Below are 14257 nucleotides of genomic sequence, written 5' to 3'. Positions count from 1 at the left end.
GGGAGGGGGGGGAACCATCACTTTCGAAAAACTGACTTAAAAACCGAGCCTTTTTTTTTTTCGTTTTCTTCATAGTGGGCGTTGTAGTGTGTATGCTTATTTTATTTTATTGGTGTGGAATATTATAAGTTTGGTCATATTTTTTTCTTCAAGAGAGAGTATTTTCTGCACTTGATGGGGTGGGGTGGTGGGGAAAAGGTCAATTTGGTGCTATTGGTGCTATTCTTATTGTACTTGTTCACTACTTGGATTTTGATTGAGACTAAGAAAGTATGTACACGTTCGATGTATTAACCATATTTAGTTTGCAATTTAAAATGGAGAAGATTTACTATATCTGGGAAGAAATCTTAACTGAATATTACAGATATGATTTCTCTTGTTGTGTTCCGTTTTCTGTTTTCATGGGATAGCAAGTAGGGTTGTCCTTTTTGAAGCTTATTTCCTCTTTTCATTTGGGACAACGTTTTAAACGTATTTTTCTTGTATGGTTTTGGGAAGGCTGGTAGATAAATTTATTAGTCTGCGTTTCTTTGATGTTGTGAAATATACAAGCACAGTTCATAACTGTTGTCATGTCTAATAGGACTGAGATCAACCGTCCCTAAATCCTGTCCCATTCCATGTCTTGTTTATCACAATCCAAATAGAGTTTATGTTCATTATAGGATTTTCAAGATATTTTGTTACCTGGGTGAAGACTTCACCTTTTTTTTTCCCTGTGGAAGACGGCGTGCAAATGGAATGAGCGGAATGCTCAATTGATTTGCGGGGAGAAAATTAATGTGTGTGAGATAAATTGATTAATACATGGGACGAGTAGTATACTCATAAAAAAAGAATAAATGAAGAGTACGAAACCAAGTCTGTGATGCATTCATAAAAGATTTGATTTGGGGGAACGGCAGACAATATGTCACATTTGTGGTCTTCTCTGTATAGGCGGTCCAGTGAGGGGGCATGATTTAGGGGCTAAGGGTTTTATCGTTGTCTAATAAAGTTTCAGTATCAAATTTTCTCTTATTCTTTCCTTGGCATTTAAAACTAAGGTAATGCAGATATTCTTACCTTCTTTACTCATTGTGTACTCAGGGCTACAGAGAAGATGAAGGTTTGAATTTGGAGAGTGATGCTGACGAGCAGCTTCTGATTTACATACCTTTTAATCAAGTAGTGAAACTACATTCTATTGCCATCAAGGGACCTGAAGAGGAAGGTACCAATCAAAAGTTGTTCATTTCATTTATGCCTGAACGCAAATGACATTGATCATATTGTTATTATTATTATTAACATTGATCATATCATAAAGTATTTATTGGTTTCAGTGCTACTAAAATTTTGACTAATCTAATCCTTATGCGAGGTGAGGGAAATTAATGATTGAACATTAGTTACTTTATTTAGGTTATTTTGGGCCATTTACTTTCATCTTTCTTTTCATACAAAAATGTTGCATAAGCAAAAGCAACCAAAACTTCTTTATATATCAGTATGCATCGTACTGGGCTTTATAGCAATCATGTTTCGTGCTTGTATGGTTGTAGAGATTGCATGGTTGCGTTATAACTACCAAGAAAAAATAGTCTTTGGTTATAAATTTCATTAACCCCGTGTTATTTGCATAGTTCTATTGGGTTCCCCTTTATCTCGCAGCAGGTTGTAACGTTTATTGGGTATCTTCTTAATACAAGTCATGACTATAGACACTTTACTTGCACAACTTTTATTGATCAACTTGATATTTCCTAGTGTTTAACTGAAAGAGTTGACCGTTGACTTTCAGGTCCTAAGACAGTAAAACTTTTCTCAAACAAGGAGCACATGGGATTCAGGTACACTTTTCAGGAATGGTAACTGTTCTGCATATTAAAATTGCACGAGGTTTTGAAAACTGATGCTTGTATGTCTTGTTAATAATATCAGCAACGTCAATGACTTTCCACCGAGTGACACAATTGTTTTATCCCCCGACAATCTTACGGTATGATTTTCATGCTGCCTTGTGTGAAGCTTCTACTCGATAAAATGACTTGTTACAGAAGTTTAGCCCTTTTTACCGAAAATTATTGTCGAGGCCCTTATTTATTGCAGGGAAAACCAGTTCTTTTAAAATATGTCAAGTTTCAGAATGTCCGTAGGTATGCTTAATCTCTTTATGTCAACGTACTCCTCTTGTTTTCCTTCCACTAGTAAGAATTCTCACATTGTATTTGTATCAGCTTGACAATCTTCATTGAGGACAATCAATCTGGTTCCGATGTCACCAAAGTCCAAAAGATATGTCTCTACGGTACAACGTATGGTTGGGTTTGGGTTTGGAACCACCTTACATATTTTAAGGGCGAAATAAACCCTTTTTAATATTCAGGGGCGTGTTGAACTATGATACAAAGTTTGGGGAGCGTTTATGAAATTAATCGTCCTTTTTATGATTAGCTTCCTATATTTCTCTCTCATGGCCATTTTGATAAACTTGTACAATATAAAAGCCTGTACGACATAATCTTTTGCTCTATGCGTAGATTATTATGTTGCGTGTTTTGATTGTAATGCAGTGTGGAGACGACGGACATGAAGGGATTGAAGAAGATTGAGGACGGTCACTGAAGAAACTGGAGAAGAAAAAAAAAGGGAAATGAATGGATGGATGAAACAAGTTGGACTACTGGGACTATATTGCTGATTTTCTCTTTGGCCACTTTGCTTTTTCGAAATTTTTGATTGAAATTGCAATATAAAGAAATGACGTGTGAATTAAAGTTGCTTTTATAACAATTCCTGTTCCAGAGTTCCTAGCAATGCCCTTTATTTGGGTGGTTATGCGGCTCATCTTTACTTTAGACTGCTTAGAGCTTCAACTTGTGTTTTTAGTCGCATATCGAATTTGGTTGACAATAAGTACAAGCCTTTTTTTTTTACCCCTAGCAAAAGCCAAAAGGTGCAAGCCTTTTTTTGCCACAAAATTTGTGAGCACGTACACGCACAAATGTTTTCGTTTTTGTATATTTTTTTTATAGTACTTATGTTTTTGAAAACTAAAGTATAAATTAAGAAATTGTGCAATAAACAAGTTTTTTATTTTATTTTATAAAAATTTTAAATCATTAGTGTTCTCATGTTAGTCTAACGGTTACTTGATAATCTATCGAGACAACGAGTGAAAAGGAGGAATTCAGTCTATTTTTTAACTAAAAATCAAGGAGTTTAAAGGAAGGGAATTCAGTCCATTTTTTAACTAAAAGTCAAGGAGTTCAAAGTCACATGAGTCTAAATCATATTTGGCTGCCAATGAGAGACATAAAATTATACCTATTTCCCTTCTTCTCATATTTTCCAACTTCACAACAAACCATGAGAATCGATCCTGTGTTAGTGAGAGTTTTAATAGGTCATCTTTTACTGCTAATCACGATATAATTTCCTTTCATAAATTTGGTTATAGAGTTTTGGATTTTTTTAAACGATATTTTCCTTGTTCAGATGTGCCCGTGAGGACCTGCCCCTAATAGGACAAGGACCACAAATTGTTAATAGAGTTTGTGGAGGTCGAATCGGATGGGGACAATTTTTTGCCTCTGAGTCAGGATTGGGGTGCGACATGAAGAACGCTCTCTATCCCGCCCTGAGATACATATTTTTTTTTAAATAAAAATTATACATATTATTTATTTTGCATTAATCTTAATCCTAATATTATTTTCTATATATATATTATTGGAATTTGTTTTTTTCTTGAAAAAAAAACATTAAATTTGGATTGAGTTTAAGATGAATTTCAATTAACGTCTACCAACTTGGCCATACTACTAACACATAATTAGTTAGGGAGCACCATATCTCTTTTACATGAGCCGTTTTATATGTTAAACAATATAGCGTGCAAATTTAAACCTATATATACACACACGTACACATAAACTTCATAAAATTATATATGTCACAAATAACCGTGAAGATTTATTTATGAAACATAGGCTGACAACATATATATACAAGGGTAATTTTTAAAAATACCCATTGAAATGGAGCCTCATTTTATTTCTACCTCTTAATATTAGCCTATATATTTCTACTTTTTAGATTAAAACTAATTAAATAGTAAATTTTTTTAAAAGGAATACTTTTAATAAATCATATATTTAACGAGATAAAATCTGTAATTTTCTCTCCATACAATAAATTACATCTCCAAATAATACTACGTAATGGTGGGTTATTGGTATGAGCAATAGCAAATATTTGGTAAGATCATGATCTATATTATATTTGCTATTGCATCTTGATGTCACACCAATAAGAAAATGTCCCCACAACTAAAACTTGAATCCACATACATTACCAAACGGTAAATATAACAACTCTCATAGTAATTGTCCCAAAATATTGAGTCAAAACTGTGTTCATATAAGATTATTAGTGACCCTTACACAAATTCGCGTGCATGAATGGCGTGCTAGCAAATTTCCTAGCAATGGATAACTACTGACATGATTTGCAAAAAATTATGCTACCCAAAACTTAGTAGAAACTATTCATACTATAAGTGGCACATCGTGATTATAAGGAGGATTACAGTATCTCACTGGTTAAATTGAGACGACATATAATGTACATAATTATACACACATGAAGTCCTCTCAACAGAGATTCTCTAACTCTGTCTCTCTCAAGCGGGAATGAGGGCAGGGACAAGGATGGTTTTTTAGGGCCGGGATGTAGACGGGAAAACATTCCCCGACTCTGTCCCGTCCATTGCTATCCCTTGTTTTTTTTTTCTTTTTTTTTTATTGAGAAAATTAGTACGGCCTATTGCGGCATCACTACTGTCTCGTCATTACCTTAGAGAATACTACAATCCTCCGCATATCGATGTGCTACATTTACGACAATGGGGGATCTAACCTGAAAGCGACAATTCAACATAGAGAAAAATAGAAATAGAAAGTTTGGAAAGACAATTCAAGTTGTTTCTATTTCCAAACGACAGGTGGCTTAATCTAAATAAACGATAGAATAGAAACTTCTGAAAAAATTTGACATGTAAACTTCAAAATATAAGGATATGTCGTTTTCCAAAACACTAAACAGCCACCAAATTTAAATTACAAAAACGATTTGTTGTTCATATTTGAAAACAGAAGTTAATAAAAAAAAAATACTTTATATTCTATGAAAAACTATGTGTCATTATCTAGATTCGACTACAGAAATTTCGGTAAGTCTTTTGATCATTAGCCAATACGAAGCTTTACAAGAGAACGACATCGTGTGTTTTTTTTATATGTCGTTTAACTAACACGACAAGTCGCTTACTCATAAAAGGACCCGCCATGTCAACTTCTTAAGATTAAGTAAACAACGTCGTTTGTTTACGCCTAGGACGGAGAACTTTTTCAATACGATATGTCGTTTCTACTACAGCAACGACACCTACTTCTAAACAAGAATCGTAAATGGCAGTGCGACTCCAAACTAAACAGATTCAACGGCATGGGAATTTATTATAATTAATAGCAGACATGTAGCTTAAGTTAGAAGACGAATTGTCATATTAACCAAAGAATTATATGACATGTCGTTTTATTTATTGAGAACTGTGGACTTTGGACAAGAAAATTACTTCCTTGTTGAAAGACGATGTAAAAGACAATGAACTATAGAATCAACATCATAGTAATTAGAGCTGGCAATTCATGTTCATCATATTTGAGTCAATATATTTATGTCACGATTAGTCTACACGTGAATACAACATACACGAAACATTTATTCCACATATAACACGACAAGACGTAAAAATATGTTTAGTACACGTGTTGTGGTAGGTTGACACGAAAAAAAACACCCATTTATTACCCAAACAACTCAAATAGCAAAATTGATATAATTTTTTGAAATTTAAATATAACATCATTGACTAATTGAAGCTAAATCAAACACGTGTTAGTATAAAAATAGAAAAATTTTCAAATCTCTATAAAGGTTTAGAAAATACATAATTTGTTTTTGTACGCGATTGTGCACAGTTGCTCTCCGAGAGCATGAAGTTCCCTAATTTTTCAAATCTCTAATACAAAAATAAACAAAATACATTTAATTAATTTGTTTTTGTACGCGATTATGCGGGGTTGCTCGCCAAGAGCATGAAGTGCATGGCTGCTCCTCGAGAGCTTGAAGTTCCCTTGCTTTTGTATTAAATTGGGTTTCAACCGTAGCTTTGAACTTGAGAAAAGTGGTGTAAGTTTCATGTTTTAGTCTAAAGCCAAGTGAACCGAGAGTAATCATCAATAAAAAGCAGAAAATATCTTGCTCTAGTGATGGAATTCACTGGTGCACCACCGTACAAATCAGAATGGACCAAATCCAAATCAAAAGATTTTATTGCTTTTGAAGTTGCCAATACAAAAGGGAAAATCTCTTTGAAAATGATATTTTTTTTTATGGATAGTTAAACCAAATCAAAAGATTTTATTGTATGCTCGTTTAAGTTTCTATTTTATATGAAATGAAAAAAAAAATACAGATAATAGTATATGAAACTTGTAATATAATAATAATATCTTAAACAATAAATGAGTCTAATCCGATCTACCATCTACAATTTTGATAATTCTATTTCCTTCAAAAGGAAAAATTTAAGAGGTTTGTAAGCTTTTTAGTTGAAAAATAGTCATAGTCGTTTAGTTCCAAATCCAAATTATTTTATACATGTCAAAGGCCTATTCTCTTCCTACTTTGTCGATGTGGGAGTTCCATAATAGATAGAAGCCACTATACAATAGCCGTTACTAATTCAAGAGGAAGATGATCAAGAATGTGAGTCGCATCTTCTCTCAATTTGAGTTTATTATTATTGCTTCTTTCATTTAGTTTGAGAATAAAACGATTATGTTCATTTTGACTATTCAATTTCTCTTAATTGCTTTTGACTCCTACAAGTTGTTTGCAGCAGATGTATTCACTGGCTCTGGGAGCCTCTTCTCTACCTTTGTAAACACATATGCTTTTAATTAAATTTGCTTTTGTTGGCAGGTGCGCTTCCCCTCCGTGGCTGGTCCCAACTTTAGAACACTAGTGTCCGCTCTATATTTCCTTAATAGCCTCAAATGTTAAAAGAAAATTTAAATTAACTAAAGCAACTATAAGAAGTCCATATTAATTTGAGGTCATTCTTCTTTTAAGACTGAACAATTATTGTTGCTTTCAGTAATTCACAAAAGCGAAAACAAATCCTAAACGAACAACTGACATGATTTTGAAACCACAGAAAAATTCACAGGCAAAAGCTGTGTTGTTGTACCACCAAAACGGAAACGAGATGCCATAATACTTCCAAACGATTTGTCATTTAAACTTGAAGACAAAACTCCACAGCAATTTTAATCGCAGAAGGGTAGTTAATTTTCAAAATCGAAAGGATTACATGGTTGGTTATAAAAATCATAACATTACCACTTTATTGCTATTTTTTTCTCGAAATTAATTTTCCCGTTGATTCCAATCAGATATCCATTCTTGTTTCTATATTTAAAAAGACAATAAAACTGCAATACTACATTATATGAGAAGGGCATAAAACCAACGTTCAATCATATAATTAGGGCAGCCACTCGCTTTGGCCGAGAATTTGGGCCAATTATACATAGAGGTCAATGGAACCTATTTGCAACCGTGAAGTTGAATGAACATCTCGAACTGCCAAAAACCTAAACCTGCCCATTTAGGACTATCAAGTTACTAAGGAACCAGAATATCAGCCAGCAATTTTGAACAAATTGTTTTTAGCATACCTGAAAGCATTTGATGGCAGACAAGATGATGCGACTTTATATGTTCGACGCTGGAAACGGCCATCAAACTTTTGTGAAGTTTGTTTATCCAAAATATGCCAACTGGATCCCCCATCATCGCTTCCCTCAAGAACCCTAAAGAAAAGTAGATTAAAACATCATCTTTGTAGCAAGACTCGTTCAGAAAGAGAGAAGAAATCGATTCCCTCGTTAGAAAGGATACTTCCTAGTCAAGCAATAATACATGCCATTTGCCTCTAAAATGACAGAAAAAGTGAGTGTGCAGAATAGAAAAGTTGTATGGAAGGATGTATACACCGCGTACCAGTCCATTGGATCCCTTTCTGGCGCATCATTGGCAGACATTAACTCATACGCCACAAGTTTGTGCTTCTGGTTGTCTGACAACTTATATATGATCCAACAACCTACAGGGTCATAAATAAGAATTAGCACTCGTAAGTTGTTATCCATTTCGTTAATTCACAGTAATGAAACATATAACATAAGAGAATAATCTTTCATTTGGTCCAGAATACCTCGTGCACCATTAGGCTCTTCCCATTTAGTAGTCCGGATTCCATCAAACGCTGATGTGGCCTGAATTTTTATAAAGATATACATTCAGAAAGAAGTTTAAGAAATAAACTCTAAAGGAACAAATAGATCATCAGGCCAAATACAACTCACGATTCCAAAAGGAATTTCTTCGCCACTAGCAAGTACTGAACCAGAATGTATTCTATTTGATTTCAATAGAGGCAAGGAAAGGGAATCTTTACTCAAGTTTCCACAACTCTTAAGATTACGGATGGTATCATCGGCTGCGTCCAATGCCACAGGCAGTGCTAGAGAAGTATGAACAGGGTTTCCAGCCAAACAAATATCAATCCTCCCATCAGTGTCCACCTTACTCAGTGACAGAGCATTAAGCAACTCGTCAAAAGAGGGCAGCAACTGATGCACAAAAGATTGACTAGTATTTGATCCTGATTCTAGTGAGGTCCTCCTACTTCTGAAAGGGGATTTCTGAAGATCTAACAGAATGCCTTTGAGAATCCCAAGCACTTCAAGAGCTCTTGACCGAGCAAGTTCTTCTTTGACAAAATAAGAAAGTAAGGGAAGAAATGCATCATAAATTCTAGACACATGCTCATCTATGCATACACGAACCGGACAAGAAGAGCAACTCAAGGAATCAGAACCCAATTCTGATCTCAATTTGCGCCACTCCTTGTCCCCGCTTTGTCTGCCAGGTAATGAGATTGAGGCATCATCCTTAGAATGTAAATCTCTCTCAAGTGCTTGTCTTTCCCTCTCATTGCGGTCTTCAAGTGCAGAAAGCACCTGAGATGTAAAGCCACTTCGGCATTCTTTTGTAATCTTAATGAGGACACTTGACAATGCAGACTCTGTAATAATTTTCCGTCGAGACAGAACCTACAAGCAGTGATTCAAGTAAACAGTGCCTCATCATGGGAGAAATTTCCAAACTTTCCTATTGAAACTTGTTTTACGAAGACTTCAAGAAGTAAGAAAATTCATACTACATCACTGAACACTAACTACCTCATGCCACTTCCTCGTGTAACGTTTAGTGACATCACAAACTCCATCCTTTGCAATGGCAATTACATAATTTAGTTTCTTATTCCACCTTTCAAAAAAAGCATAACATCCATATTTAGTTAGAAAATAGAATGATAAATAGAGCAACAAGAAGAGGATGGTGAGATAATTCTTCATAAATGAAAACATACCCCTGCTCGTATAACAATGGTTTATCATAGACTCCTTCACAAGGATCAAGATGCATCCATCTACACAATATGGGTTCATAAATAAATTAGATCTCGAAGGCATTCAAAAACAAGAATTAGGAAGAGCAGTGTGAAGAATAGTATGTTCATTACAGTTTACCTTCCTAAAAATGGTGAAAAGCACTCTGTCCAAACATGATCTGTAAAATCCAAGATCTGTCCAGATTATAGAAAACTCAAATCACTGACCACAGGTTACCCCTCACATAAGTTCAAAAAGAAAATACAGATTCTCCTTAAATTAGTTGGCCTCTTACTCCCAGACATAAATGAAAGAGTAGAGCATATGAATTATAGTTGCATGGGAGAAGTTGGCTGCAATGGGTAAAGTTCACAACAAACAACTAACCAAACGGGATTCATAGCCAAAAGCTCGGCAATAAAGTGTGAAGCAATTGGCCCACTCCCCACAACGTCCCCTTCTCGTTTCAACAAGCTGCATTTGGGAAAAGAAAATAACACAGTGATTTAGGTCATAATGGATTAAACAAGTGTCTTTAATCCTACGAAAAAAAGTGTGTTTAATCCAAAACAAATACCTTCAATGGATCATTGTAGCGTGGAAAACGGGTGATTGTAGAACATGAATTGCATCTGGGATTATCAATGAACAAGTGCAAAAATAAGCATCCTTCTATAGCAAACGATAACCAACAAAAGTATGCTTCTTTAAACCAGAAGGTTCAAGACTAACTTTCAATCAATTAAAACATTCAACAATACACCGTTAAAAATGTTTGTCGCAAAATGTAGCCACAATGCCTCACATATGGCAGTGAAGTCAAAACACCAAAGTCAGCGTTTTTTTCCATTTCACAAACAAAAATACATAAATGGAGCAAGCAAAAGAAACAACCTATTAAATAGCTAACTCTTTAGAACCTTTACATTCAAAGAAAAGAGAAAGGCCATTATATATATATCATTGACTTAAATGCAGGTAACTTTCAATATATGAAAACAGAGGTATTAGATATATATTTTGTCCCTATCAGAGCATGAAAGAGAGTATGCCAGCAAATGCCTTACAAAAAACCATGCAAGAACAAGAAGTAAAAGTGAAAACTCAGCAAAAAGAGTGTCTTATTTGGCATACCTATAAATTTCAACTCGAGAACCTCCAAAACGAATTTCTGAAGGAAGTGCAACACCCATGCCTTGGTTAATGGTGGTATTTTTGCAACCATCACAAGGAGGTGCATTAACCCAACTATTATAATTAAAGCAAGGAGACACAGGCATGCAACAAGCAGCGTGTCAGAACTACAGTGAAAGGAACACCATCCTTTTAAAACTAAATACAAAGTCAACTCTTATTAGCAAAAATAAAATAAAATAAAATAAAGAAAGAAAACACACTCCAAAATCATATTATTCTTTTGGTTGGAAAAGTGAAAGAAACTGCAAAATTAGCTCAAAGGTAATAAACAACAAAGTAAAAAAGAAAACACCTGAAGGATTGTTTGAACCAGAAAAGCAGCTGCAGCAGGAAAGCATGATCTTGTTCTTCTTTTGATGGTTTAGAGTTCCCCTCCTAAAAAATGTTAATCAGATATACCAATTACCAAGACATCCTAGAAGTGAAACCATTGATATCTCAAAATACAACCCTTTACTATGCGATATGTAGAATGAAACACTTCAAAGACAGTCAATAATAGTAAAGGGTTTATGCATCAATTTACTAGATGCAAAAGAGATATTTTTCTCACCTTTGCCAAAGAAACCAATGCCTTCTCCTCAAGCTCTTCTTTAGGGACTGTTTTCCGAGCAGCCTCCTGGCGCTCTGGATCCTCGTACTAAACCAGCAAAGGACAACCACCAATCCCAACCCGATTAAAATTTTAAATAATAAATAATAATAGTAATTAATTTTCTTAAAAAATATTTATGGCATTGAAACCCTTGTATGATTGGTAATTCCAGAGAAATATAAACTCTCAAATTAAAAAAAAAAAATAAAGAAAAGAACATAACCCTTTTTTTAATCAATTTTTTGCAATAAGAAATTCAGTAAAGCTGCGTTTTTGGGTTTTACTATGTCTAGAATTCTTTATTTCCCAACATTCTACAAACGTCCAACCAAATTATAGAACAAGGAAAATCAATTACCAAGCGAACTTGATCGATATAAGGCCGTACTCTTCCCTCAAATTGTCCGTTATCTTCTGCCACAACAAGCCGCTGAAACAAAAGCGCGTCCTCCTCAGCCTGCAAATAGTTCAAATCTCATTTTCCACAACATAAGAAAGGAAAGAGAAAATAACAAATCAGAACTTTTTACACAAAACTTAACAGCAATAATAATCGCCGAACCTGTAACAATCGAGCCAATTCCTCATCGGATTTCAGAAATTCAGCGCTACTCGATCCATGGTTTTCCTGTTCTTTGACTTCGTCATCAATGGAGACCAATCGGAGCTTATCCGAGACGGAGAGGAGATCGGAATCGGTGAATACCGTCCGATCATCATCAGCTCCAATAATCTATCGAAATTATACAAATTCGTATCATAATTCAAACACGTATAACTTTACAAACTAGTGCATACACATGAACATGTATTGAACAGAGAGAGGTAGAGAAGCGAGCTTCAGACCTTTTGGTTCTCAGGGAGCACAGAAAAGAGAGAGAAAAGCTGGAATTTGAAAACCTGCAAAAAAAAAAAATTATCCAGAGGAGGAGAAAACAGGAAAGAGAAAGCAAAATGGAAGAGAGAGACTCACTTCCAAGCCATCGTCGGTGTCGTAGTCCACGTCGAAGTTTGAGTCATTGTGGCACACCTGAAATTTCCGGCCCACCATTTTCTCTCTCTCCTCCCCCTCTCTCTCTACACTAAGCTAAGCAAATGGTGGGCTTAAGAAGGTCAGACGTAAAAATGAAAACGGGTTCCTAGTTTTTTTTCCCCCTTGCTTGAGATGTCTCTCTCTCTCTCTCTCTTGGGGAAATCTCTCTCTCTCTCTCTCTGTCTCTCTCTTGGGGAAATCTCTCTCTCTCTCTTCCTTTTAAGGAAGGATTGAAATTCTTTTCTTTTGCGACACAGCAAGACAAAAGTTCTTTTCTTCGCGTTGTTAGGAGATGTTTGGTTATGGATTAAAATTATTTTTAATTTATATATATTTTTTAAAAAAAAATATTTTAATAAATTATGAATTATGATTTAAATTAGAATATGAATTTTTTTATCAAACACACTTTTAATCTTAACTATTGTTTACCGCCAATTACCTCCTAATTGAAGCGACTGATTGTTTGTTCGAAGGAAACTATTTTTTGTTCGTAAATGACACTATTGCTCAATTTTTAATTTGAGAAAATATGAATTGAGACTCAAAATTAAGGAGATGTTTGGTTGGATGATTCAAATTATGATTTGAATTATGATTCATGTTTGTTATAATATTTTTTCTCATAAAAAATACATATAAATTAAAAATAATTTTAATCACATTATTTTAATTCATAAACCAAACATCTCTTAACTAAACGAATGAGGCTTTCTGACTCTAATGGGATTTATTCTCATCAAATACAAAAGTGGGTCTCATCATATGGGGCCACCTCTTTGTACAAAGGGTTTTCTGTGTTATTAAGTCATAATCTAGCAGTTGAATTATTTGTATAACAAATTTATTCCACGTGACAAGAATCCAAAGACTTGCAATTGAAGCACAATAACGATGTTGACTAACGATAAAATCACATTACTAGAAGCAAATATACGCATGGGTATATTTAATAGTAATTTTTAGAGCCCAAAATTAATTATTTAGTCATTCACACGAATGAAGTTTGTATTTAGTAAAAATTATAAGAAGTGATTTTTAAATAATTTTTGAATAATTTACCGTCAAAATCAGAAGCAGTTCAAATGTAATTTTAGCTTTTAGATTATACGAGCTTTCATAATACCTATAATACTCTTGGAATCAATATCTATATAATTACAATTTACTAAATACTCAGCTACTTTTTGTAACAACTATTTTTTTTCAACACAGTTAATAGTAATTTTTCTAAAATCTACAGCACTACCAAACTGACCCATTATGTATTCTAAAAATATATAGAGATGTTTTAGCATTATTTTTTTCTGTCACTCTCTTTGTCATTTTTAACATTTAATGTTTAACACGTAAACTCTATTAACATAATATATTATTAATAAACATAAAATGATACAGTGAAGTTTATGTGTCAAATGCAAGAAAAAAAAATGATAAAAATAGTAACAATAGCCTTTCTTAAATATATATATATATATATATAGCATATGGTACCTTTTTAGATTTTTTTTAAGTATCTAATCTAATACTTTAATTTAGTATGTCCGTTCCTCATCAGTATCTTGACTTTTCTTGGTATTTTTTTTAGGAAACTTTTATTAGTTTATTGATTTATTTATTTATTCATATGTGGTTATTGTTAGAAAATCCAAGAGCTGATTTTTCCTTTTTCTTTGAGCATTTTTATTCTGGTCAGATTTTAATTTGCCAGAGCCCCTGAAGTTTGATGGTGATTATATTTTAATTATTCTCATTTCCATATGTTTATCAAAACAATAATAATAATAATAATGACCTCCAAATTATGATTGTTATCCCATTTTAGTTCTACTTCAAAACGTGTACATTCTAAACCTG

General features: G+C 33.9%; 2 protein-coding genes across 2 annotated transcripts in view; one reads left to right on the top strand and one right to left on the bottom strand.

Moving 5' to 3' along the window:
* Positions 1-2933, top strand: part of LOC21407326 (PITH domain-containing protein At3g04780) — a 3478-nt gene extending 545 nt beyond the window's left edge. Inside the window, exons 3-8 of the mRNA XM_010104003.2 lie at positions 1093-1216; positions 1787-1835; positions 1927-1984; positions 2095-2141; positions 2223-2300; positions 2559-2933. Coding sequence (XP_010102305.1) covers positions 1093-1216; positions 1787-1835; positions 1927-1984; positions 2095-2141; positions 2223-2300; positions 2559-2610 — 408 coding nt within the window. The 3' untranslated portion in view covers positions 2611-2933. The remainder of the gene's footprint in view (positions 1-1092; positions 1217-1786; positions 1836-1926; positions 1985-2094; positions 2142-2222; positions 2301-2558) is intronic.
* A 4576-nt stretch (positions 2934-7509) lies between these two features.
* LOC21407325 (peptide-N(4)-(N-acetyl-beta-glucosaminyl)asparagine amidase) lies at positions 7510-12552 on the bottom strand. The gene is made up of 17 exons (XM_010104002.2): positions 12341-12552; positions 12214-12267; positions 11930-12100; positions 11726-11824; positions 11326-11412; positions 11065-11147; positions 10710-10823; positions 10153-10207; positions 9963-10049; positions 9714-9769; positions 9554-9613; positions 9363-9450; positions 8484-9233; positions 8333-8393; positions 8119-8221; positions 7794-7928; positions 7510-7715 (listed from the first exon to the last, which is right to left on the bottom strand). The coding sequence occupies exons 1-17, from the start codon at positions 12416-12418 to the stop codon at positions 7640-7642; spliced, it is 2157 nt and encodes a 718-aa protein (XP_010102304.1). The 5' UTR covers positions 12419-12552; the 3' UTR covers positions 7510-7639.
* Positions 12553-14257: the final 1705 nt, after the last annotated feature.

The sequence above is a fragment of the Morus notabilis genome, unplaced genomic scaffold (assembly GCF_000414095.1).
Source record: "Morus notabilis unplaced genomic scaffold, ASM41409v2 Scaffold205, whole genome shotgun sequence".
Taxonomy (NCBI): Eukaryota; Viridiplantae; Streptophyta; class Magnoliopsida; order Rosales; family Moraceae; genus Morus; species Morus notabilis.
This window is presented reverse-complemented; position numbering and strand designations above follow the sequence as displayed.

Bases quoted from the DNA above. Each gene is read 5' to 3' on its own strand.
- LOC21407325 (XM_010104002.2), bottom strand. From the start codon at position 12,418: ATGGTGGGCCGGAAATTTCAGGTGTGCCACAATGACTCAAACTTCGAC. The intron at 10,208-10,709 runs GTATGCCAAATA...TGATAATCCCAG, and splicing joins TCTCGAGTTGAAATTTATAG to ATGCAATTCATGTTCTACAA. The intron at 8,394-8,483 runs GTGAGTTGTATT...ATAAAAATTCAG, and splicing joins AAGAAATTCCTTTTGGAATC to GCCACATCAGCGTTTGATGG.